General features: G+C 49.2%; 1 protein-coding gene across 5 annotated transcripts in view; it reads right to left on the reverse strand.

The window, feature by feature from the left end:
• The window catches only part of TACC1 (transforming acidic coiled-coil containing protein 1), a 110,911-nt gene that overhangs the window by 38,702 nt on the left and 44,953 nt on the right, over window positions 1–27,256 (reverse strand). For 2 of the 5 annotated variants that reach the window (XM_081843874.1, XM_081843872.1), the window contains exons 1-2: window positions 16,749–16,995; window positions 13,875–13,990 (exon numbers count right to left, since the gene is read on the reverse strand). In XM_081843874.1, the coding sequence (XP_081700000.1) occupies window positions 13,875–13,990; window positions 16,749–16,942 (310 nt within the window). In that variant the 5' untranslated portion in view covers window positions 16,943–16,995. Of the gene's footprint in view, window positions 1–13,874; window positions 13,991–15,822; window positions 16,049–16,748; window positions 16,996–27,256 lie in introns of those variants that run through there. The other 3 variants (XM_081843873.1, XM_081843876.1, XM_081843875.1) reach the window with 3 other exon arrangements.

The following is a 27,256-nucleotide window of genomic DNA, read 5'->3' on the forward strand; positions in this document are numbered from 1 at the left end:
ACCAATTTTGAAGGGATCCCAGATTTTGGGATTTATAGTTAATGAAGCTAACTTATTGAATGGCACCGCCAAAGGGAGCAGCCAGGTGGCTTCACGTGTTTGTTGAAAAAATGTTTGCACACCCACCAGCACTGCTACCTCCAAGGCATCTTACAAAAATGATTTCAAAACAACAACCTCATCATCAAGGGTTGTACCCAAAGCTAGTTCTACATCAGAGTAGACCCACTGAAATTAATAGACATGGCGAACTTAGGTCCATTAATTTAAAAGAGTCAACGCTGAGGAGAAATCAGTTGGAGATGACTGTAAATATCAAACAATTAAAACAACAGGACACTCAGAGGCACAAAATTGAAGCACCACAATCCATAGAATTCAACACGGCTTGAGAACTATTACCTATTTATACGGCCTTATCCATGTACATGGCTCTTTTCAAAGGAATGAGAGGAAGGGTCCTCACCCCAAGCAGCTTAAAATCTAGAACTAGATTCCCCAACTAGTTCCCAAGATTGTCTGGGGAAGCCCTGACTGCTAAAGTGGCAACATAATGCTTTAAATGTGTGGGGAGGTTGTGGCCTGAGTTACATAGGGGTAGGGGAACTTGGGGGTTGTGCCTGGCATTGGAAAGACGTGAATGTGGGCACCAACCCATCACCCCTGGTGTGGGGCAATGTGGAGGTAAGAAACTCTCTCCCACGGCCAGCTGGTGGAAGGGCCTCTAAAGATCATCTCAGTGTACCTACTGGTATGTTCTGTACTGTTCCGCAGGGAATTACATTGTGCAAAAGAGTTTCCCTGACCCAATAAATAATGATGATGATAGTAGTAGTAGTAGTAGTTGTAAAGCACTTGTCTAATGAAGAAAGCACTGTGTTAGATAACATCTAGGAAAGGAAAAGATACTTCTGATGAGGCAAACCCTTTTGCCTCATCAGCTATGCAGGCACCACAATAAATCTGCTCACCTTTAAGATGTCATGGGAGATTCCTGGTTGTTACAGCTAGAAAAGTGAGTTTTGCAATTTACAATGTCAGATTTAAGAACTGCCTGGGCCTGCTCAAAAGCTCAGTTTTCCCAGGATTTTCCAAAACTTTTTTTTTTTTTTTGGGGGGGGGGGCAGCAGGAGGGAGAAGATTTTTCAGAAGATTACCACAGGGTGCACCAAGCTGCTGGTAAACTTTGCCTGTTTGTGTGCAATTGCTAAGGTACCTGTCAACCCATCTGAGTTGAACATTGTCTTTATTATTTATAATAAGGGAGAGGCCCAGGGTGTTTATTCAGAATCTGTGGCATCTGGACATGTGCACAGATAAATATACCAATGAAGAACTATTCTGAGAAAACCCCTGGGCTGAACAGCTGCAGACACCTTGCTTCACACAGGAAAGATACTGACTTTAAGGAACCATAGAAAGTTAAAGGCTAGTGGCATAACTTGTAAAGCCCATGGCATCTCGGTACCTGAAACAGAAATTCTATATTGTAATGCTCCGCCTCAAATACACACACAAACATTTATTAACATGGAAACAAGAAAGGAACTGTGAGAAGAGCCAGGAAGAATATTGGAAGGAAAAATACATGTGTGAGATGTACCATCCAATCTGCCAGTGTTTCACAGCTGAGGCTGGTACCATTGGGGGTGCACTTGTCCTGGGCAACAGAGAACAGTCCTCTCTTGGAAGGATTGTCCAATTCCAGTCAGGTTTAAAGAGAGACAACCCAAAGAAGGGAGATGTGCAGGATCTCAAAGCTGTGCATTAGTAGTTTGCACCTAGGCATCAGAGTGAGCAGGCCTGGTGACAGCCTTCCTCCCTGTTTCTATTTACATTGTCGTATTTATTTCCACATTTGACCCTATACATACAAATTAGCACATGCACATTTTAGACAAATCTGTGCCCTCTCTGTTATTTTGACAATGCATAAAAGGCCACAATGCATAAAAGGCCACACCAAGAGTCAGTGTCTGTCTGACAAGGAACAGGCACAGAGGTGTGTGCGCACACACACACACACACACACACACACACACACCGGCAGCCAATTATCCTTTGCTTCATTTGCTTGCTGGATGCTGCCTTAATTTACTTTGCAAAAGCCTTTTCCTGAATTGGCTTCAGAAGCAACTTTTTTTGAGGCTGTTTAGCAGAATGAATGGTCTGTCCTGAACTGATCCTTATTCACTCATCAGGAACTGCATACACAATTCAAGAGTCTTGCAGCACCTTCACGCAGCCTTCCCCATCCCAGTGCTCTCCAAATGTTTTGGACTACAAACTCAGATCAGTCCCAGCCAGCAAGAGGTTAATGGGAGCTATAGTCCAAAATAGCTGGGTGCCAGGTTGGGGAAAGAAAGGCTGTTCGTGAAAGGATCTCCAAGCAGCCACCTTGTCCTTTGCCTCAGGCAACAAAAAGCCTTGGGCCAGCTCTGCACTACCTATTGCCTCCCCTGAAAGCCTGTTATGGGATTTCCCCTTGAGGAAGGCATCCAAGTGGCCACTGTGAGAACAGGATGCTGGCCCAGATGGGTTTTCTGTGGTCTGGGCCAGCAGGGCTCTTGGCTGAGGGGGTTTCTAGCCAAGCACCCCACCCTGTTCAGGACACGCCCAGAGCTGGGCAGGGAGCTGACTGCATAGCTTGAATTCCCCTGTGGAGCCACAGCCCCATCTGCCCTAAAACCAAAGAGTTTCTCTCCACAGAAAATTACAGGAGCACCACGCAAAGAAGCCATTCCTGAAATGTTGAAGCATTTGGAGGATATTCAGAAAGACAAGAGAAACTTGCTATGTCAAACCAGCAGAACTGACAGGTTACTTAGTAAAATCCAGAGACTGTTTTTCTAATCCCAGCCCTCCTCCGTAGCCCTGGAGATTTTGAAACAAAAAAACAGCAGTGTCCTCCTATATGCAGATACATAAAGGTACACATATATGTCTAGGGATGTGGGATAACGATGGGACTCAGCAGTTAATTCATGAGTCCAACATGACGTCCGCCAATGATCTTCATGCATCAGTGAGCCACCAACATTCACTACACGTATAACTTTTGTATCAACCAATCACCCCAAATGAAATGTTGTTCAGAGTGCAATTCTATATCTATCTATAAATCTACACACACACACACACACACACACACACACACACACAGAAGCAAGTCCCTTCTGAGTTCCACAGGGTGTAAGACTATTGAAATCAGCCTGTCACATTTAGCTGTCAGTCATCAAGGGCAGAGGAACAAAGTGATGTGTGAACCAGACGCATGGCAGAAACAGAGGGTAACAGTGAAATGAATCTTTTTCTCACAACACCCAGACCAACTGACAGCAGCAGATTCAGGACAGACAGAAGAAGAAATGGCAATACATGCCTTATAGAATCATAGAATCATAGAATCATAGAGTTGGAAGAGACCACAAGGGCCATCGAGTCCAAACCCCTGTTGCCTTGGTTGCACCCCATTTGGATCACTGTCAGGCGAGCTGTGTGGGGCTGCCTTCAGCACGTTTTCAGAACCTTTGGGGAGTCCAAGATGTTGTGGCCAGATTGCTGACTGGAGCCTGCTGCAAGGAGAATGGCAACCCCTTGTTACAACAGTTCCGCTGGCTGCTGGTCCCTTCCCAGGTACAATTCCAAGTTCTGGTTCTGGCCTACAAAGTCCTAAAGAAGGACTTGATCTCCTTAGATGAGCTGGCTTCGGCTTTGAGATCTTCTGGGGAGGCCTTTCTCCTGGTCACAGGCATGTTTTATGAGGATATCAGAGAGGGCCTTCTGGGTCACAGAACTCCCTTCCATCCATGAGAAGATGGACTGCCCTTCCCCTGCTTCTCTTTCATCAGCAAGCAAACACTATTTTGACACCCTCCCAGTCCTCATGCTGCCTTCCCAGAGCCGGGTCAGGATTTGAGAAGGAGGCACAAGGCTCTGGCAGGGTCCAACAGCCCTCCTACCTCCTTCCCAAAGCTGGGAAAGCACAAACTCATCTTTGCGAAGGAGGACTCTGTCAGAGCCCTCAAGCTTCCTTCCCAAAGCCCCTCATGTACTGGGCCTTGGGAAGGCAGCACAAGGACTGGAGAGGGTGTCAAATGTTGCCAAGGGCCACCCGAAAAGGCCTGGAGGGTCCCACATTGGGCCACCCTGTTCCAGATGGACCACCAGGTTCTAAGAGCAGCAAAAGCAGCTGCTGCTCCCACAGATAAGCCATAGATGACCTGCATGTAGCTCGCAGACAACGGGTGGTCCATACACTCCTGTTTGGGAAGCCCTGGATGAGACCATGAGAGCTCTATGTGACCTTTGGGCTCAGGAGAAGCATGCCACTGAATATCAGCTGCTAGGGATTGTGAACAGGAGTCTGCTATTGTGCGCCTGTGCTGCTGGTGGGCTTCCCAGAGGCATCTTTGGGGCCACTTTGCAAAATGGGATGCCGGACTAAAGGCACTCGGATCTAATCCCATAGGGCTGCTCTTTAGGTAGTGACTTTTGTTGCCACCCTGTCCAAATCTTTGCTCCTTTCTCTCTTGCTCCCTATTCCAGCTATCTAGGCCAGTGCTTCCTACATAATGACTTATACCTTGAAATACTTGCTTTCTGAGCTTGGAGCAGCTAAGAACTATCCTTCTTTGGCGATCACATAGGTTTCCAGGCAGGAGTTGATTATGGTGAGGGTTTGCCAAGTGTGCCTCCCTTTTAGCACATTTCTCCCTTTCCTCCTGAGTTCGAGCATCTTCAAACCCATGACACCTTTGCTAAAGTCTGTTATCCAACTGGAGTGCTTGCAGGCCAGTATTTCCCAATTGTTGGTGGCACTGTGGTCTAAACCACATGCTTTGCAATAGAAAGTAATACAAAATGAATTAATCTGTTCCAGACTTTTAAAAACAACGCCTAAAACAGCAATTCAACATGAATTTTACTATCTAATGAGACCATTGATTCATAAAATGAAAGCAATAAACCAGGCATGTCCAACTTCAAATAAACTGCGATCAACCCAGTATCAAAAACTGGCAGTGACCCATTGTCATTGCAGGGATGAGGAGTGCATGCAGGATGCGTGTGTGGAAGCAGGTGGCTAACTGGACACGAGAGGGGGGAGTTTAAGCAGTGGGGAAGGAAAGGGAGGCAAAAGTTCTCCCCCACCCCCCAAGCCAGCCCTTCCTCTCCCTACCTAAAGCAGCTCCCCCCCCCAAAGCAGCTCTCTTCCCCCAAGCCAGCCCTTTCTGTATTATATTTTTAACGCTGTACAGTGGTACCTCAGGATGCGAATAGGATCCGTTCCAGAGCCCCATTCGCATCCTGAAGCAAATGTAACAAGTGACGTCATTTTGAGCGTCTGCGCATGCATGAGCGGCAAAACCTGAAGCACATTCAACCCGAGGTATGACTGTATTGTATTTTTAATATTTGATTGGGAGCCACCCAGAGTGGCTGGGAAAACCCAGCCAGATGGGCAGGGTATGTCTGTCTGTCTGTCTGTCTGTCTGTCTGTCTGTCTGTCTGAATAAATAAATAAATAAATAAATAAATAAACAAACAAACAAATAAATTCTCTCTCCCCGCCAAGCCAGCCCTTTCTCTCTCCCCACTAAAGCAGCGCTCTCTCTCTCTGGGTCATTCCACGCCAAATTACCTGGTGCCATGTGCTTTCACGACTCAGGTTTTCTTCAAAATAATTTTATGTGTAGATACCTATGAGATAACCACAAATTAATTTTTTTAAGATTTTTTGGTCCAAAATTGGGCGCAGGAGAATTTTTAAAAAATTTCGATTTTCACATGATTTAGGCTAATGCAATTTCTGCGTCAGTGAAGGAAAAAGCTCCTTTTTCATTCTTTTTTGACCAATTGGGCTTATTTTGGTATTAAAATAAAGCTAATTGTGGTCTCTTTCAAAAAAAGGTATAAAAATGGTATTAAGTGCCACAGAAAAGAGTCATCAACCATTCAAAGTGAATTTTTCTCATTTTATTCCTGGTAGGTTCGATAAGCCATAGCGCGCAAACCACAACTAACACATGTATCATCCTTTTTTTGTTGAATGGGCTAACCATGTACTTGTTATGTTTTACAAATAAGCAGGGTGTTTTTTGTCGTTATAAAATAAATTGATCTTGAAGTAATTTTTTTACAATATTTTTTTTTTGGGGGGGGTACAGGTTTTAAGGTCTCTTTGAGCCTAAATAACTCACACATTCATGAGAATAGTTAAAATGGTACCCTCTTATGTTGCAATGTCATCTGATATATTTTTAAAATTAAGTGTTATTGATTATTTAATAAAAACAAAACACGTCTCAGATCCCTTGTTCATTTTATTGTGTAAAACACTTCTGCAATGTTATGGTCAAAGCTACTTTGTTTTCCATACATGGAATATGGTCAAAGATGCTGTTTTGACCACTGCATGCAATATGACCTTTCTGAATCAGCAAAAAAAATATGTATTTGTTATTTTTTACTTTAAAAATGTCGTGAGAGCACGGTCAAGTATTAAAATCAGGTGATTTGGTGTGGAATGACCCCTCCCCCAAAGCAGCTCTCCCCCCACCCCGCCAGCCCTTCTGGATCCCTTCTCCCCCCAGCCCCCTTTCTTCAGGGCTGGCACAAGCAGAACCCATACTGCAGCAGCGGGGCTGCATCCGGCCACGCCGTCCCGCACCCTGTGAGGAAGCAGAGGCAGGCAGTGATGGGGCTGAGCTGCTTGGCGTTGCTCTGGGGGCTGGAGCGGCAGCCGCGGGCAACACCCGGAACCGGAGGAGGGCAGAGGCAGCAGGAGCTGCAGGGGGGGGGGTTGCTGCTGCAGCAGTAGCAGTGGGACCCAGTGCTGGGAGGTGCGGCGACAACCCTTGCCCACTCACTTGCAGCCCAGCCCAGCCTTCCCTCACTCAGTGCTGGCCCGGGACAAGGCACCACTGGGCATCTTTTCCCTCGGCCTGACAGCAGGGCACAGCGAGCAGGGCAGAGGGCAGCTGAAAGGGCAACAAGGGGAAGCTTTGAATTCTCAGGTGGTGCGAGCGGTGCAGGTGAGGGGGGGGGGCTGTTCTTCCCTTGCCCTGATGGTTACTACTGTCGGTTACAACCACCGGCGCATGACACTCAAAACAGAAGTGTGGCACTCAAAACAAAGCATGTTCGGCTTCTGAAAAAGGTTCACAAACTTATTTCCGGTTTGCAGAATTTGGTTTCCAAGTTGTTCGACTACTAAGGCGTTCGAGAACCAAGGTACCACTCTATCTTGGGGGCTGAATGTAAGCAGCAAGAGGCCCACTGAATTACAGAAGGCTCCCAGCTACTGGTGCTCAGTCCACTGCACTTCAAGGACTGCAGGCATGCTGACTGAGATGGAGGGGGGGACCTCTCATTTGATGGAATCTGTGGCTGGAGGGGAGAGAACAAGCGACTAGGACTCCTAAGTGGGAGAACACCACCTCTGCATGCAGAAGGGGTCCAGGCTCAACCCCCAGCCTTGCCATAAAAAAGGAGCAGGTAATGTGGATGAGGTAATGAGAGTGATCGATTGGAAGGGACCCCAAGGGGCATCTAGTCCCACCCCATGCAATGCAGGAATCTCAACACACAGTCTTCTGTCCAATTTGAAACCAGACCAGACCCTGTTTAGCTTTGCAAATGTGCTAGCAGTTTTGTTGCTGCACCATGCATCTTGGGTGGGTGACATGGGTGACCACAGCCAGAGATCCTGAGAGGCAGCTATGTTTGTAAATGAGTGATCTATGCACACACACACACACACACACACACACACCATGCAGAGAAGGGAATCCTGCCATGTCTGCCTGCTAAACTCTCCCAATTGCATGGAGAAACAAAGACTTGCAATTATTCTGAATCAGCAGGTACAAAAAAATTATATAGGTCACTTCTGAACATGGTGGTTTCAGAGAAAACACACAGTTGCCTTGCCAGCCTGAAAGTGGGCAGCTTTGGAGACCTGTGTGCTGGAAAGCTGTGTAGGGTTCCATTTATGGAGAATCTCAGCTTTCTTCTTTTAAAATGAAGTTTCTGGTCCTTATGGAATGAGCCCAAACCAACCTGCTTGTGCTCAGGTGTAGGGAAGCATTGGCACTCCAGACACCATCCCTGACCATTGGTCCTGCTTACTGGGACAGATGGGAGTTGTGGTTCAGCACCAAAGGTCCCCCAGCTTAGCACCGGGATCAGACAAATTAAAGTGGCAGGGCAGAGGCATCAAAAGAGAAAAATGTGTGGCAGTGGGGTTGCCCCTCCACTTAGGAGTGTGGCTGCTTGTAGGCCTCACATACAACAGGTGCATAAGAAAAAACCCTTTAATCGCTGTGGAATGGCACCTCTGTTATTTAGCCACTGACAAGTGTGTGTTAAATGAGACAGATACCCTAGTTAGTACATTTTATTTGTATTTTTTACAGCTCCCTACCTCTTTGGCAGCAGGTCGCTTGCACAAACGGCATGCGCTACCTGCAGAAAACATGCTTCTCTTGGCCTTCTGGGAATCTAGCAAAGCCATTCAGGTCAAGAGAATTTCAATGGATGTATTAGACAAGCTCCAGCAGAAATAGAGGCTGCCAGGCCTCATAGCAGCAATCAAAAGTACAGTACCCAAAACTATTTGCATGCCATGCATCTGTCCATTTGCAGAATACAGGGCTAAGGCAAAACATTTGGGCGTCCAAGGTAGCAAATCCTCCCCACTTCTGGCACCACCCATCCAAAATATCTTTTGCAAGCCCTGTTGAAAGAAATGTGTGTGTGTGTAAACTGTCAAAATCTGGAATAAAATGCTGAACATAATTTCCTTGGAATCTCAGTTTCCTTTCTCTTTATAAATAACAATGTCTTCTGCAGCTGCAGAGAAATTCTGAACTTGCATAGGTTGCTACATCTGTGTAAAACCAAAGACCAAATAAAACCTTTTGCAGGGGTTTTCAGGGCTCCTTCTATCCTGAGCACCTCTATAGATCCTCTGTCTGCCTTCCTCCCTCCGTCTCCCAGCAATACTGTGAATTATCCAAACCAGAACCTTGCAATGAGGATCACTTGTGCAGAAGCACACAAACTCCCTTCATTGACACAATTTGTTCCAAGCACAGACTTTGGGAGGAGGATTGAGGCTTTGCTGAGAAGGGCACCATTGTGTGATGTTTGGCCAGCCTCAAATACCATTGCTTTAATAGGTGGAGCCTGACTGGAGAATTCTGAAAGTCAGTCTACTGTGATCTCCAAACTGGTAGGCACAGTTCACCCAGCGAGCAGGTTGTGTGCAATGGAGTGGAGAGGAAGGAGGAACTGCTGCACCCTTGAACGGCTAAATTCCTCCTTTCAGAGATGAGCTCTTGAACCTATTCACAGTGCCAAGGCTCAGCCTGCTGTGATATAAGCAGTAAGAAGAAGTGCAGCTAAGGACAGGAAAAGATGGATCCATGGATCCCAAGATTTGCCTATGAAGGTGAAATCAGGCCCCTACTTAGAGGTTTCTAAAAGTATGCATGGCTTGGAAACAGCAGAGACACATTTTCCTCCCTCTTGCGTAACACTAGGACACAAGGGAGATTCAGGACAGGCAGAAGGAAGGCCTTCTTCACACAGCACCCAGCTGAACTCTGGGATTCTTTGCTACAAGAGGCAGTGATGGCCTCCAGCTTGAAACAGCTTTGAGAAGCAGATGAGATGGCGGCTGCAAGTTATGATGGCAGTATGCCAAAGCAGAGAGGTGGGGCTGTAGTTGCCAAGCCCTGCGGGTGGGTTTCCTGCAGGCACCTCACCGGCTGCTGTGGGAAATGGGATGCTGACAAGGCAGACTCTTGGACCAACCCAGCAGGACCCTTCTTGCACTCTTACGCACACTCAATCCGGGAAGGGTCCAAATACTGATTCTTCTTGTTTAAAAACAACAACACATTGCGGTTTCTGTGACTTGGTGCTGAGTCAACCTCAGCTGAGAGGGAGAAACGGTTTTCTCTCTTCCTCCCAAACAGCCATTAAATCAGATCTGGCTCCAGAGAGTTTTGGGGGCGGGGAGAGAAAGGGAGGGAGGGAGACTGAGCGCCATCACTGGCCAAGACCTCCTTAACTAGCCAAGACCTTTCCTTATATGCTCAAAGAAAAAAGCAGGCTTCAGTCCTAACAACAACTCTTAGGCAGCCTATATGGTACCTATTCCTACAATGCCTAAACAAGGTCAAAAAGTCTCGCAATTCCCTCCCAAATAGCAACAACAACTCCACACCTCTCATCTCCCGTGATGGGGGCCAGTGGCTTATTCACAGCACCCAAAGGAGGCACTGCAGTTGGACCTCATAACTCTTCTTCCTGGCATTTCTACCCTGCTTTTCCTCCAATGAGCTCAAGAAGGTATGTGCATAGTTCTTCCTCCTCCTCATGACAACCCTGGGAGGGGGGGTTAGGTTGACTGTTCCAAGGTCACCCAGTAAGCTGAGGGGAGATTTAAACCCCCTTCTCCCAGGTTGCAGCAAAACACTTCAACCACCAACCACCAAGAATGTGTGGAGTTTTTTCCTCTCACAACAGCAGGCCTTGGCAGTTGGCTCAGGTGGGGTTTAAAAAGTACTTGTTCCAATAACATGCAATTAACTTATTATAATGTGTGAACATTTGCATCCTGCCTTACCACATATCATGCCCAAGATGGCTAAACAACAATAGATACAAATACATATTTCTCTTCCAAAGAATGTAGGGATGGTCACTAGCTGAGATGGATGTGCACTATCCTTCCTGGCCCAGCACAGCCAGCTGTCAACCAAACAGAGCTGAAAGACAGCCTTCCCAGGAGCAGGACTTTGGATATCAGCCACTCTGTCAACTCAACAAAATTCAGTGTCCGCTGCACACGACCCAGTAACAGCCCTAGACAAGCCACATTTTCTCAGTCCCAATACAATGCAGGTGCGATAATACTGGCCCATCTTGCAACATTAAGCACAGTATTAAGATATTGCACCGGGGGGTGGGGGTGGTGAATGCTTTAGGCGAAGTGCTGGATAAAAACAAAATATTGCTATCAGGCTGCAGCCATGAGAACCAGTAACTTTCTTCTGCTTTTGAAAGAAGTTCTGAAGTTCCCAGGAACGCAAACTCTGCCAGAAATAGCAGGTTGCCCCTAGAATTCTGCAGGCACAGAATAAGGCAAAGGCTAATGGCAACACTGGCTATCTTTTACCTCAAGGTCTGAAGCAAAATGGCTCTGAATGCTGAGCTTAGGTTGAGAATCATAAGTTGCTGCTAGACTCAGATCTGGCATATGGGCTTCCCACAGGCATCTGGTTCCCCCACCCCAGCCCACCCTGAGAACAGGATGTTGGACTAGGTGGGCTCTTCCAAATATAGCCCTTTTAAAAAGCACAGGATTTGCAAGCTGCAATACATCAAAACACCCACTGGCTAAATATCGCTGCAGGCAGAGTAAACCAGGTCACCTACATTTCTTTGGGCACTAACCAAGAGTTTTCAGATGGGGACAGTGGGATGCCCTGAAATGTCCTTCTCCCCCCACCCCATTGCCCATCAGTAGAAACTGCAGCAAGTGGCCTCTTTCCTCTCTCCCTTGGCAGAGATGCATATGCCATGAAACCAGGCAGCTTCTCTACCACGCTGCCTCTCTCAATACATTTGCTGGAAGGATGTCAGAGGATCAAAGCACCCTCAACGGCCACAAGAAGCCTTTTCAAAAGGGGTGGAATTAAGCAATCAGAATCTTGCAGGCAGGAAGTGTCACTTCCTCAGGGGGAAAAAAGATTGTGGTGTTGCAGAGAGCAGTGGGGAGTCCAGGAGGAAGTAGAGAAATGTCAGTGAGGCATGAGAGAACAATGGAAAGATACTAGGCACTCACAACAATAATGGGAGTGCAACTGCGACAACCAAGGGGAAGTCCCTGGCCATTTTGTGAGACACAAAAATCTCTTTTTAACGTTAGCAGTGTCACCAATAAGGATTAAAGCTGCCCCAGAGCTAAGGTAAAGAGCTATCATGTTCCAGACTGCTGCAGCATCCATATTCAGGATGCACCCGGAACACGCAGAAGGCGCAGCTAGACTATTTGGGGGAAGGCTACATTGAGAGGGGGCAATTGCATTCTGCTTCAGCGTATCTGATCTCAGTACCAATGCCACAGGTTTTGGGGTTGGGCTTCTTGGGCAAGATACCCCCACTGCCGCTGCCCACTGTCACCAGTTGCTGCTGCTCTTTCTCATCACCTGCTTGCTTGTTGCGGGAAGAGCTAGCAAGTAAACAATGGCAGACACTCCACCTCCTCAGCCTGCCATCATCTGTTTGTTTGCCCACTCCCTCTGGGTCTGGGTCAAAGAGAGAGGCAGGTGAACAAGCAGCTTGCAGTGAGAAGTGGGAGCAGGTCCACGAGGCTCTCATCAGGGGCACCCCTGCTGGGGTGTGGGCTCCTGGCAGGTGCCCAACCATACCTGCTCTCGACACCAGCCCACACTGGGTGGACACACTAAACCAAACCATGGCTGAGCAGAGCAGCAGCACAACCAGAGAGGAGCACAGCAGCCACAATCTCTTCTCCAGCAGATCATGGTTTGGCTTCATGTTACATACAAATGGAGCCAAAGCATTAATGTTCAAAATCACATGAGAGAAACAACACTATTTTACACTGGGGGGAGGTGAGGCTGAAAATCTGTGGCAGTGCTGTGGCTCAAAACCAGATCTAAGCCCAAACATCTGTCCATTAAGATGCACTGGCTAACAGAATTGTGTTTTAGATTATGACCAAGAATAAACACATACTACAAAATACTTGGCACTTTAGTGTGTTTCTGCAGATACAGTATCTCTGCAGCTCTCAGAACAAGGCTACACAGATTTGAATGAAAATAGCTACTGAATGAACTGTTACAAATTCTAACTCACAATAGCAAAAAAAGAGTTTCTTCCACTTTCCAGCATGGGCAGATCAAAGCAGATGCAATGATTTTTTGCCTTCTAGAGCTCAGCTGCCAGGCCTCTCTGCCTGAGCTTCCCACCTCATGGTCACAGGGTTCAGCCCACCGAGCCCAAAACTGGTCCCAATAGACTATGGGGAGGGTGAAGCAAAGAGCTGCCTTTCCAAGAGCTGCACCTTGAACATGCTAGGAGCCTTTGCACTATTCCAGGCCAAGGCTCTGGAACTGCATGCTGCTGAGGAACTCCTGGAGGGGAAGAGTTTTAGTTGGTTACAGCAAAAAGAAAATAGAAAAAAAAATCAATGAAAGGTGCCTCCAAGAATGCTTACTATTTTCAGGTGGGATTCACGTAACAGCAAATTCAGGTTGTGAAACAGAAGCTGATTAAGAGATCTTGTGCAACAAACCCACTTCCCCAACAGATCAGAAAAGTGACAGAAGAGCACATTAGGAAGTGCAAGATAGCACTTGCTTGGACACAAACCTTCCCGCAAGCAAATCAGAATGAAGGCCCAATAAGCAGGTCATCTTGAAGCATCCAAAGATGTTTATTCTAGCAGAAGCCTGCTCAGTGGCGGAGCATCTCACCTCTAGAAGCTATCATAGCAGGTTGCCTTAAGCGACTTCAGGGAGACCCCTGAGAAATGACACCCTTCCCTCAGACAGCACACAACCCAGTGACTGAGGGGTGGCCATCACCTATTTATAGAAACTGACAGACACAAACCAAGATGCTGATGCACAATTGTTGTCTGCTAGACATGGCTGCAGCCAAGCATCCTGTTTCCCAAAGCAGCCAAATAGAGATGATCTGCAACCTTGGTCTTCACAGAGGAGTCTGAAAGACCATCAAGTCTGCCTGCACAAGAGGCACCTGTGCATCCAACGGCATCTTCTAACTCCATTGAAAAGGTGCGAGAAGGAACCTCCATGCCTCTTTACCTTGGGGCTCAGTCTCAGGCTCCAACAGGTGCAGGGATGGTTCCTCCAGCTCCTTTCCCAGCGAGCGGACTGGGGTTTCTGCCTCGGGAGTCCCAAAATGGCTTTCTGAATCTGAACTGCAGACAAGGAGAGGGAAGAGAAGGACAAATTAGCCACTCCTCCCAGCCCAGCTCTGAACATCTTCTCAAGTAGGGTTTCAACAAACCTTCCTGGCCATTGCCAGGCACTCAGAATTTCTCTTACTGAGACTTCTGATGAATCAGACAAAATACTGTCTGTGTCATGGCCAAACGATGCACAATGTCATTATGAGTTTTGCAGTTAACAGACAGATGTTCTTAAAAGGCAAACAGCCCGAAGGGTTTGCACAGGGAGAAAACTCACCAATGGTGCCCATGGGGGATCCACTCACTCACATGGTGGTATTGGGGGACTTCAATATCCAAGCCGAGGTGGCCAAAATGAGCTGGCTCAGGACTTCATGGCGTCCCTGACAGCCATGGGGCTGTCTCAGCACATGCATGCTTCAACACACATAGCAGAGCATCCCCACTATGGCAGGGGTTGGGAAGCTTTTTCAGTCCAAAGGCCACATTTCCTTCTGAGTAACCTTGTGAGGGCCACATGCCAGTGGCCAGCAGGGCCAGAGGCAAAAGTGGGAGAAGCAATGAATGCAAACTTCGTACAGGCAAAAAGAGTCCCTGGTCAAGCCAGTGAGGGGTGCTTCCTGAGGAGAGGCCAAGGACCAGGTGGAGAAGACTGGAGGGTCAAATTTAGCCCCTGGGATCAAGGTTCCCCAACCCTTCCCCATGGTTTGCTGCCTATGTCTAAACAAAATAAAAAAATTCCTTCCAGTAGCACCTTAAAGACCAATTAAGTCAGTTCTTGGTATGAGCTTTCGTGTGCATGCACACTTCTTCAGATACACTGAAAGCTCATACCAAGAACTAACTTAGTTGGTCTTTAAGGTGCTACTGGAAGGAATTTTTTTATTTTGTTTTGACTATGGCAGACCAACACGGCTACCTATCTGTAACTGCCTATGTCTAGTACTTGAAGCATAACTGTCTCTGCATATGGAGGTTCAGGGAGGAATTCAATATTGCAGAGTGTTGATCAGGGCAAATATTTCTGCTGGCCTCTCTTCCACCCATGCACACTTCTGGGGTTCTCTGGCCTCCCCAGAGCCAATTTTAGGGAGCACAGGGGATGCATGTGGGGTGAAGACCCCTTGAGCAAGCAGAAGTCCTTGCTCAGGCTTCTGCTGATGGGACCCTTTCTCCATAACACAGAGCTAATAGCTGTTGAAGCAGACCACAGATGGGGAACCTGCAGCCCTCCAGATGTTCTTGGACTCCACCTCCCATCAGCTCCAGTCAGCATAGCCAAATACGTTGGGAGTTGCGGCCCAACAACATCTGGAGGACCCCAAGTTCTCCATCCCTGCCCTGGTTGCTCATCTAGTTTCACTGGGCAGCGATTCTGAGCAGGAGGGTTCAGGGCAACCCTCCAAATCAGAGAGCCAGCAAGTCCCACTGCTGCCTCAGAGGGCCAGATGCAGCCCTAGGGCTGCCACTTGCTAACCCGTAACAGAAAACAGGATAGGAAACTGTAGTTCTGCAACTGCTTGGGGGTCACTCTGCAGGGAGTTGCAAACTAGGCATGACTCCCTGGTCAGTGGCCCCAAGCAAATTGGGAGAGGGCTGCATTTCACAGTATTAATTCATCATACATTAAGAAGTAAAGCAAAACCCAAGACCCAGTTTTTGTGCCAGGGCTCAGGCATGGAAATTGTGAAACCGTGATAAAGAATTTGGCCTTAAAAGCATGTGTCAAGTGCCTCCGCTCTCCAGAGCAAGCACTAGCAACCCCAACAGAAATCTGGGATAGAGAAGGAGGGAGGTGGTTCACACCCTGCCTATGGAATGTCACTCAGGCAGACTCCCACCTTGCCTCATTGCCGGATGAATTGAGGCAGCTGCTTCACCTGCTTATAGGTAGGACTTTGGCTGAGCCTCGCTTTGTAAGGCTGTCCTCCCACAACCAGTTTTCTACAGCAGCATACAGCCCAGGGAGTGCCTCTGAGCATGTGTTAGAAGCATCTGGTATTAGAAGTAAGAACATTTACCTCCAAGAGATGAAGTGAGGTCCAGGGAGAGTTAAGCCCTGCAGTTACTTCCTGGAAATTAATGCTGCCAAAAAAGTTTGACCTAGAAACCCTGACCTCTCTGAAATCTCCCTGAGAAGCAGCACCAAATGGGGAGAGCATTCCTCTTATCACAGAGTAGCCACAGAACGCAGGCCTGAGAACCGGCTGCAAGAGGAGAAGGGGCTCACCTATGGAGCCCCGAATACAACCGCTACGATAAGAAAAGACATTTTGCCTTTACTCAGAGACACATCTCCACGGGGTATTTCTCTTCCAGGCACAGTAAAGATAGTCAAAAAGTGGTGAAAGGACTAAGACCCAGCTTCTCTGAACACTTCATTCAAGAAACAAAATAGGCATCTAGCACGGTTTTAGCTGCGCATGCGCTGTGGGTGGATGTGGCAATCAGGTCTAAAACAGAGGTTTGCTCCTCACGGATGCCCGATCTGGGCTAATTCACACAGGCACCCAGCATGGCAGAGGATGCCCTGCACATGAAGATGGGCCTTCCCACCGAGGCCGTTCCGACGTGCGTTTGCCGATGCCCGCGGCCGGTCTGGCCCCCGGCGCCACGGGAAGCCCGGCCTGGGCAGAGCGGCGCCGGGGACCCACGAGGCGCCCCTCCAGCGCGCAGCCCGCCCGCCCGCCCGCCCGCCCGCGCCCCGAGCTGCGCTCGGCGTCTCGTGTGAAACGGCCCCGTCGAACCCCAAGGGCGCCCGCCTTGCCTGAGACTCAGCGACTTCGTGTCCGCCTGCGCGTCCTCCTCGTCGTCCTCGCGCTGCCCCTGCCCGTCCGCCCCGGCGAGGCCGTCCTGCTCGGGCCCCGCCGCGCCGCCGCCGCCGCTGCCGCGCACGGCCGACCACGTCCACTTGGCCCACTGGACGGGCGACAGCAGCTGCCACGACGAGCTGAACGCCATGGGGACGAGGCTGCCTTCAAAATGGAGGGGCGGCCCAGAGGCGCCGGCAGGAAGGCGCGGATCCGGCGCCGACGGGCTCCGGCGTGAGCGCGGCTTTCCGCTTCTGCGCGCCGCCTCCGCCCGGCTCGCCGCCTCCCTCCCTCGCTGGCTCCCTCGCTCGCTGGCTGGCTCGCCGGCGGGAAGGGGATCGGGCCCAAGGGCCGCGCCAGAGGAGCCTCCGCGGACCGGCCGCGCTCGCTCAGCCCATTGCCGCGCCCGCTCCGGGCGCCCCAGCGCGGACTCGCCGCCCCCGCCGCCGCCGCCGCGCGGGAGGAGCGCGCCCAATTCGGAGCAGAAGCCGCCCGAGCGCCGCCCCGGCGAGCTCGCCCCGCCTGCACGCGCACGGCCGCTTCACACGTTACGCTCGGCCATCCAGCGGGCCCGGGGAGGATGACGGGCAGGTGCCCCGAACACGCCACGTCTGGCGGGGCTGCGGAGGCGCATTCCCGAGGGAGCAGCACGGGCTGCGGGCTGGTCGCCGGGAGAGGCAAGGAGTCGCCATCAGCCGCACCGGCGCCACGGGAGAGGAGAAGCCGGGCTGGCGACAAGGGTGAGCCTTGGCAGACGACCGCAGCTCCCGGAGCACGGACGAATATCTTTGGCACCCCCAAATTGATCTGCTCGATTTTGTGCCCCCTTAGTTCGGCACCGTGTGCGGGGGAACTTCCCACACCACCCTAAATCCAGGGCTGCCTGGAGACAGTCAGTCCGGCCCGGCATCCGCACCCCTGGCAGGAAGCAGGGCGAAGAAACGCCCGGGTGCGTCTGCAGCAGCACAACTGCAGCAAAGCATGTCTCTCCTGCATGCGTCTCTGCAGCCACAGCAAGCACTGCAACCTCCCAACAGCTTGACTTGACCTCCCTTGTCTCCAATGGAGACAGACAGATGCCAACCAACCAGCCTTGCAGGATCAGACCAAAGGCCTTTCCAGACCAGCACTCTGTCCAGCCAGATGCCCCTGGGAACAGTGCCAGATTACCAAATAGGCAGAGTAGGCACCAGCCTCTGGACCCCATGTGACAACCGCTGAAAATAATATTGATTTGATCTTGGGGGGAAATTACATTCAAGCTTTCTTAGTTCAATGTTATCCCACTGGGCGGGGGGCAAGATTTCAACTGTCATGGGGTCTCTCCACAGGGTTTAATCCAGCACTGCCTGGGAACTCTGCAAGCAGCACCTGAGCACAACTTGGTTGCCATTCCCAGTAACTTGGTCCACAGAGGTGTTCTGAGTCCTGCAGTCCAGGTAGTGGATAATGTCCTGGCTCTGGCAACTGATTTGATACAAATGCGATGTGACATCTGAAGCCACAACCTCACCTTCTCAGGGCTAAGCAACTACAAAAGAAAGTGTCAGCAGAAATGCTTCCATTGCTCTGGCACACTGCTTGACTTTAGGGAAATGCATAACTGGAACAACTCTTTTGGAGGGGCAAAACAGCACCACGGATTGCTCCACTGAGCACAACACCTGCACACAAAACCAGGCTCTCAAAACATGTCACAAAACAATCTCATTCCTCAGCCCCCATATGCAACCTGCTAACATTCTGATTGTAGGATAATCTTACAAAGAAAAACTACCATGTTGGGAAGAGGGTGGATAAGGAAGAGGAGGAAAGCAGACTTCTTCTCTCATAATTCTAGAGCCTGGGGTCATCCAGTGAAGAAGAGATATTGGGAGATTCTGGGTGGACAAAAGGAAGTGCTTCTTCACACAGCATCTAGTGAAACAAGGAGTGAGGAACCTCTAGCCCGCATGCTGGATGTGGCTTAGCATGTACTCCAGTTTGACCCACAAGGCTGTTTTCCCAGAGCCATACCTGTGTGACATCAGATGTAGGGAACTCAATTGCACAGCTAATCCCTGCAGAAAGCAGGCTTGAAGTCACTGCACCCACCTGTCACATTTGGCCTGCACTTGGTAGAGGAGAGATAGACAGGTCTGGTTCCCCATCCAAACTAAAGTATGGAATTTGTTACCATAAAATATGGGATTATGCACCAACCAAGATGTATTTAGAAGGGGATTAGAGAAATTTGTGGAAGATATGGCTATCAACAGCTGCCAGCCATGAGGACTACATATTATCTGCAATACAGTATCAGCAACCTTAGGCCCCTGAATATGGGTTGTTGATGGATCAGCAGCAGGGAAGGCTATTGCCCTTGGGCCCAGGCCTGTAAGCTCCCCAGAGGTAACTGGCTGGATGCAGCAGGATTCTCACATTCTTAGCCAATTCTGCCTGATCTAGATAAGACAGCCTTCACTTGTATTTTCCTTCATCATACGCCTGAGTTATTTACATTCTTGACTTTTTACCTCTACCCCACACTCAGGGCAATGCCCTTCCTTATTTGCTTCTGTGTGTGTGCACGCGCGCACGCGCACACACACACACACACACAGGCATGTTTTCTTGCTTTGCAACTGTTTGTCACTGATGGTGAAATTAAGCAGTCAGTATTGCCATTTCTTTTTGAAATATGGTGCTGAAGGAGACTCTAGAGAGTCCCATAGACTGCAAGAAGATCAAACCTATCCATTCTGAAGGAAATCAGCCCTGAGTGCTCACTGGAAGGACAGATCCTGAAGCTGAGGCTCCAAGACTTTGGCCACCTCATGAGAAGAGAAGACTCCCTGGAAAAGACCCTGATGTTGGGAAAGATGGAGGGCACAAGGAGAAGGGAACGACGGAGGACGAGATGGTGGGACAGTGTTGTCCAAGCGAACAGCATGAGTTTGACCAAACTGCGGGAGGCAGTGGAAGACAGGAGGGCCTGGCGTGCTCTGGTCTAGGGGGTCACAAAGAGTCAGACACGACTAAACGATTAAACAACAACAACAACAACAACAACAACAACATTGCATTTCTGATATCTACTAGATGTATTGCATGGGTTTTCATATGCATTTAAAACATAGCAACACACACACACACACACACACACCAACAGGCTCATCACAGCTATCTGCCAATCACCCATTCCCACCACCCTTCTGAGTAATACCCCTCCCCACCTTCTCACTATATAGAAGGGTCTGGAAACTTCTGTTTCAGTGTATCTGAAGAAGTGTGCATGCACACGAAAGCTCATACCAAGAACTGACTTAGTTGGTCTTTAAGGTGCTACTGGAAGGAATTTGTTTTGTTTTGACTATGGCAGACCAACACGGCTACCTATCTTTAACACACCTTCAATAAGACATAAAATCCAAGCCAGTACATATATATTGAAAAATCACAAAACCAGAGCTAAAATTCTTCATAGGAGCTAAAAACAGCAACTAAGACCCAACAAGTAAAAAACAGAAGAGCTGACACCTCCAACCATAAAACAGGAAGAACTGAAAAAATTACCCTGTCCTGATTCTGGGGAGAGAACAACATGGGCGCTGAGGGATCTTTCTCAGGGAAAGCATTCAGAGCACATGGAGTGGTGCTGGTAAAAAAACGGCGAAGGCACTGACTCTCACAACTCAACTCTAGACTTCCTATGGCAGGGGCACTCTGACGACAGCCTCTGGGAAAAGGGACCCATCTGTAAGGGGTGTGTGACAAACCTTTTCCAGTCAAAGGGGCACCTTCCCTTCTTGGGAACCCTCTGGGGAACACAGGCCACTGGAGGGCAGAGCCAGAGGCAGAAGTGGATGAGCAATGAATACACATTTTGGATACATAAAGGTTTGGACCTATAAAGCCTTTAATGGCTCAGGATCACAATACATCAAGGACCGCCTCTCTCCATATGAACTGATCCAGACTCTGCAATCATAATGTGAGGCCTTTCTTTGAGTGCCTTCTCCACGAGAGGTCCGGAAGGTGGCAACAGGAGAATGGGCCTATTCTGTGGTGGCTCCATGTTTGTGGGATGCCCTCCTCAGGGAGGCTTGCCTGGTGCCTTCATGATACATCTTTAGGCACCAGGCAAAAATGTTCCTCTATAACCAGGCCTTTGGCTAATTAACATTCTATGGCCTTTTGAATGTGTTTGTTGGAGAGGGGTTTCCTGGTTTGTTTTGTTCTAATAATAATACATTTTGCTTTTGTACAATAGGATCGTTTCTACACACTCACACACACCTCTCTCCTCCACGGAGGTAGGCAGGAGTTCTTAATGGAATTTAAGGACATATTTGAGCCAGGAGAAAACCCTGATGGAGGAGGGTATGAAGAATGGCTACTGAAGGATGTGACCTGAAGAGAAAGGGAGCGTTTTTCAAACAGGTTGTTTCAAACAGTGTTACTACAGATGTCTGCAATGAGATATATATAACATTGTTATAGAATTTTTGGGGGGTGGGGCCCCCCTAAACCCTAAAAATTAATAAATGGCAGGATTTTTATTAATTGGGATATGGATGAAAGTACAAGCTGCAGAGCTGCGTTCTGGGAAGAAGAAGGAGGAAGGAAGATTGGGATCCATCTTGGGCAGGTTGGCTGCAGGCTGGCTGGGAGAGATGCCTTGGACTCCAGGGTTGCACTGCCATGGGGGACAAGCTCCTCTTGAAATGACCAAGCTGTAAGATCTGGACTCTCTCCATGCAGACGTGTAAAAAGGTGAATAAGCCATAGTTCTTAAATCTACAACAGTCTCTGCCATGTGTCAGTTCTCCAAAGGAACACGGACACGGTGAGCACCTGGAGCGCCATGGACTCTTCCTGCAGCTCAGCAGGGAGTGGGGGAGGGACCCGACTTTTGTAGCAAGACCTGTATTGGCGAGGAAACTCCTTATTTAAGGAGGGTTAAAGCTGCAGATCCCCTGTGCCTGCTTGCTTGTCAGGACATGTTCATGCATTGAGAGGTCAAAAGATGGCCGGCAGAGAAGGCAAGACACCATGGCGGCCAACATGACACCCAGACAAATGACACATAGAACAATGCCATCAGGATGACAAGTCTACTCCAAGGAAGTCCATTAAACTTCAGCAAAGGGAGGCTGCAAGGGGAAGGATGGGTTCATGATAATATGCAGTGTGCATTTCCCTTACTACTGAGTAATCTTATCCCTTCCTTCATGAGGAAGCACAGGGAGTACAACTGTAAAATGGCAGGCAGGTCCCTTCTCATCCTGCAGACTTCACTCAGCTGAACACTTCTCAAAGAGATCATAGAACTCCATAATTGTGTAGCAGGAAGGGATTCCCAAGAGTCATCTACAGCCCCCTGCAATGCGGGAAGCACAGCTCAAGCATCCCTGACAGATGGCCACCCAACTTTTCCTTGAAAAGCCCCCACCACAGCTGCCCTCCCTTTAGTTGCTACAGACTTTGGTGACCCGTCCAGCTGTGCTAGTTGCCTTTGGTGCTAATGTAATCTCTAATGCAATCTCCAGAGTACAGGCACAGCCCAAGATTCCTGGCATTATTGGAGTCCCCTTTCTCTTTGGGCATGAAGTCCATTTGAACTGCCCCCCTGGAGAAAAACCTCTCTCTCCAGCGAGCCTGGAGACCAGCCCCCCAATGGCAAGTCTGGGATGTGGGCTTATCCAGAGGCATTGTGGGGCAGCAGCAGCAGCAGGAGAGGACGCAAAGCTTGTCCTGGAGGATGCGGGCAATGACCTCTGGAGCTGCTCATGTCAATAAGGCATGCGGATGGATCGCCTATTAGAAATAGTTGCCAGGGTCGATTTTTCTGTCAGAACAAAAGGACGGGGTGGGGTGGGGGGAGCATCTGTTTTAAACAATTCTTCACACAATGATTGTTGCAAGGGAAGACAGGGAGCAATTTCCCCCTCCTATAGCCACACAGTCAGATCATCCCCCATTACAACTCTAAGGTTCATGAGGCAGAAGTAGGTGCCAATTTTCTTATAAAAGCCCCTTCCCTAGGAATAGCTTATGTGCAACTGGTTGCAACACTTGGCAATTTGGCTCGCAGCACAGGAGCCCCACGTGACCCTGCAGATAATGCTGCAAAACAGAAGGAGAGGAGCAGATGCTGCAGAGCTCAACTTTCTCCTGACTGCCAAAAGTCAGGCCGCAGAACAGCAAATTCCTTTACTTGCTAGATGAGGACCAGGAGAAGCTGCAGCCAATCTGGAGGAGGGCATTAGCAACATCCTTCAGTTGTCTGGTCAGGACATCATGTGCTGCCAAGAAGAGAGACTCCTGCCAGGTGAGCAAGAAGAGAGGGCAGGCGAGGGGGGCGGCCACAAAAGACTCACAGGCATGTTCTTCCTCCAAATCCCAGGTCAGGCTAGGATTACTCTATGGCGGTGGTGGCAGACCTATGGCACGCGTGCCAGAGGGGGCACTCCAGAGCCCTCACCCCAGCACAGAGCCGGCAGAAGGCAAGGGCAGCGCGTCGAGTCCTCAGCTCAACTTGTGTCTGAGTAGAAGTGCCTCGGATAGGGTGTGGGGTGTGTGCAGAATGGAGCCACAACCTCCAGGGTGCACATTTTCCCTTGGGGAGCCTCCGTTGTGGGTGGGGAGGGCATAGCGCTATGTACGCGCTCAGAAGCGCACTGCTGCGTTGGTGGGCCGCCGAGGTTTCCAAGCAGCCGCTTTCCTCCTGCTACTGCTGTGGTGTGGGAGCGGAGTCCGAAGTGGAGTGGAGGCTTCGTGCTGCATCTGAGAGCCCCTGCACCACCAGAAGGCAGCTAGGCACTCCCCAGCTCAACTGCCCGATCCCACTCCAACTTGCACGCAAGCAGGAGCAGGGCGGGGATCTCTCGGCTAGGAAGCACGAAGCCTCCACTTCTGAGAGATTCCAGCCATGCTCCTGCTTGCTCGCAAGTAGGAGCGGGATGGGGCAGTTCAGCTGGGGAGTGCCTAGCTGCCTTCAGGTGGTGCAGGGGCTCTCAGATGCAGCTTCTGGGCTGCCTCCACCTTCCCCAACCTCAGCAACTATTCAGCCTGGCTGCCTTCACAGGGCTGCAGGGGATCTCATGCGGAGGTGGGGATTCTTTTAAACTTCTCCCTTGAGGGGAGTGCAGCCGCGAACCCCTCAATGGAAAGTGGGATGGAGCCTGCACCTCCCCAGCTGAGCAGCCCCGATCCAGCTCCTGTTCCTGTGCAAGCAGCAGCACTGCCTAGCGGAGCAGCCCAATCCAGGAGCCGGAGCCGGAGCAGGCTGGGGGTGGCGGCGGCGGCGGCGGCGGCATCCCTTGCCTGCTCGCCTCAGCCCAGCCTTCCCTCACTCAGCGCCTCCGGAGCTGGAAGATGGGGTGGTTGCTGTTGTGGCAGTGGAGGGACCCAGCACTGGAGGGTAGCAGGTGCCTACTCACTTGCTGCTCAGCCCGCCTTCCCTCTGAAAATGGAAGTGTGGCACTCAAAACGGAAGTTATACTCAGAACAGAGCATGGACTCTGGAAAAAGTTTGAAAACCGGAACACTCATTTCCATGTTTGAAGTGTTTGGGTTCCAAGTAGTTTGAGAACTAAGCAGTTCGAAAACCGAGGCACCACTCTGTTGCTGCGCCAACCTCCCCTGCTAAACTAAAATCTCAGTATTCAGGTTAAATTGCCGTGTTGGCACTTTGCGATAAATAAGTGGGTTTTGGGTTGCAGTTTGGGCACTCGGTCTCTAAAAGGTTCGCCATCACTGCTCTATGGTAAAGGGAACACAGTCCCAGAGGATCCGGAGGGCTGCTGTGTGCTCAGAAGTGGAGCATCTGCTCTGCAGGCAGAAAGTCCCAGGTTCAATTTCAAAAGGCTTCTGGAGCACTGGCACCCCACTTTATCTGGAGCACTTGCACCCCACTTTTCAGCCAAAGAGTCTCCCAGAGGGGCTTACTTACAAGCAGAACAAGACAGTCCTCACCCTCAGGCTTACAGTCTTAAAAAAGCACAATAGACAAGGGAAAAGGAACAAGGAGAGAAGAAGAAATACCCAGGCACCAATTTCTAAACCATTGTTCCTGCAATGACCAGCAATTCAGAAGGTGAAGAAAGGCCCCATGGTGGTCAAAAAGACCCCGGGGTAGAAAAGATGTTTATGAAGCACAGGGTGAAAAAATTAAATAGGAATGACGAGCCTCAGAAATAAAGGGCATGGAAATTCACAGAATTCATTTCCCTGGCCAATTCAGGAGAGAAAGTCCATTTGTTTCTTATATTTATGTATAAATACTTAATCTACACTTCCAAAAACACATAAGCAAAAATACAGCTAACATTGAAATTTTGCACTTCTCCAAATTTGGCAACACAGTTCTCCAGAATCATATATATTAGGGGAAAGTCTTATAAAAATGAAGATAACATACAACAATGCATGATATGAAGAAAAATCACATGCAAAATTGTATATCTGAGAAGAAATTCCCACTAAAGAACTTCTGAATTTTCAGGACTTTTTTTGGGCAGAAGAGAATTTAATATTAGAAAAAAGAAGAAATTGGGAGAAACTGAAACCAAAAGATCCGTCTATTCTTGATAACACTGTGTGTTTACTAGATTTAGGTGCTGGAACATGATCCCATCACAGTGGCTGAAATCTTCCCTGAGAGCTGCTCCTTCCCAGCAGAGCATCTCTTCTTGAATGCAGGACAGTCATACTGTGGGAGCATATGAAACATGATGGCACAGCCAATGCCAGGCTCACATGAAAGGGAATTGGCTCCATTTCAATCTGTGCCTTGCCAGGGCTGTTGTCCCTGCCCTTTGCCAAGAAAGGATGGATGTTCAAGCAGGGAGCACCAGAAGGCTTTCCTCTCACAGCCAGCACACAGCTGACCAGCTGCTGCTCAGAGCCTCAGAGCCAAATGCAAACACTCAGAGGCAGAGGAAGCCTCTCTGGCACCCTAGGGGAGCATGCACGCTCGGCAGCCCATACGGACGCTGTGCCCTCAGCCGCTCTACAGCTGGGGGGGGGAGGCAGCAGGCCATCTTGTCACCCTCCCGGGTGGCACCCGAGGTGCGCCACCCCCACCCACCTTTGTACGCCCCTGCAAACACTTCCACTCAAGGTTAAAATTAAGAAGTGATCTTAGATGTGCGCACAGGCCCCCCTTTCTCATTGCAGGCTCCCCCCTTTTAATTGCATATGCACATATGTGAAAGTGAATTGACTGCCAGATGGAGCTCCTAGAACAAAACACAGCAGGCCTCAGCAACAAGAGGTACCTTCTCTCCCAACCTTTTGATGCTTCCTGTAAGCTCTTCTGTGCTTAGGCAAATCTACTAAAATTGCACTTTCCAAAACAATAGGTGGCCACAAACTCAGCCATTCTCCAAATTCTACAGTGCGCTTCTCCAGCCAAGTAATGTGTAAAAAAATGTAGACACCAAACTATGAAAATTTAAAAACAAAAATGGATCAATTAGACAAAATTGCATAATGGGAGAAATTTGCCCTGAAATGCAGGTAAATTTTCACGAGCACTTAAAAAAATTACAAACTGACGTGGAAATGTGGAGAACTGAATCTGAGGCTGGAAAAAAAAGAAACTGAAACTGTTAGATTCCCCCATCGCTAACAATGGCCAGGACACTGGGCCTCACAAGCGCCGTGGATGAGGGGTGGAGCTGGGTCAGGATAAATGTTCAATGAGCAAAGCATCTGGAGGAGTCCAGAATCTCAGTTGGGATTGAGTTTGGAGTTGTTAAATGCTACCCTCGCTCTGTTGGGAGCTCTAGCAGCAAAACTCACTAGAGGGAGCTTTGAGATGGCTTTTCCAACAGAAAGCACCAGAAAAAGAAGGCTCCCTTCTCCAGAGTCAGAATAGCAAACAGCAGGCCTGTGGTTTCGTTTCTGGAAGAATCTGAGCCATTGAGATTCTCTAGACTCTCTGCAGCCTTGGCTTACTCCCACACCACTTGGCATCAGGGCTGCACACGCACATCCCTCAGCACATAATTTTCCTGTAACCATAGTTACATAACATTTTTTGCAGTTGCTAAGAAACGTGGAGTGGGAAGAGACCCTGATGTGGCTGTGAGAAAGCCTGCAAATAAATACAGGAGGAGATAAGCTGTTCTTACAGCAACTGTCCAAGGATTCAGGAAGACAATGCACACTTCATTGGAAATAAGTCTTGACAAACTCAGTTGGACTTACTTCTGAGTAAACAAGCACAGGAACAGGCTGTGCATCCCCATACACTGACAAAATGTTGTGATAGAAAATGGGTTCAGAGTGGTAGAAGAAACTCCATGTGCTGATTTATTTGGGTGCCTAAAATATTGATGCTGCCAGTTGGGGATGGGAACATCAGAAGCTGCCTTCTAGCAGGTCAAAACATTTATCCATCTAGCCCAGTATTGTCTACTGGAACTGGCAGCACCTCTCCAGGTCTCAGGCACAGGTTCTCCCCCCCCCCGCCCCC

The sequence above is a fragment of the Podarcis erhardii genome (genome assembly GCF_964252035.2).
Source record: "Podarcis erhardii genome assembly, chromosome: 16".
NCBI lineage: Eukaryota > Metazoa > Chordata > Lepidosauria > Squamata > Lacertidae > Podarcis > Podarcis erhardii.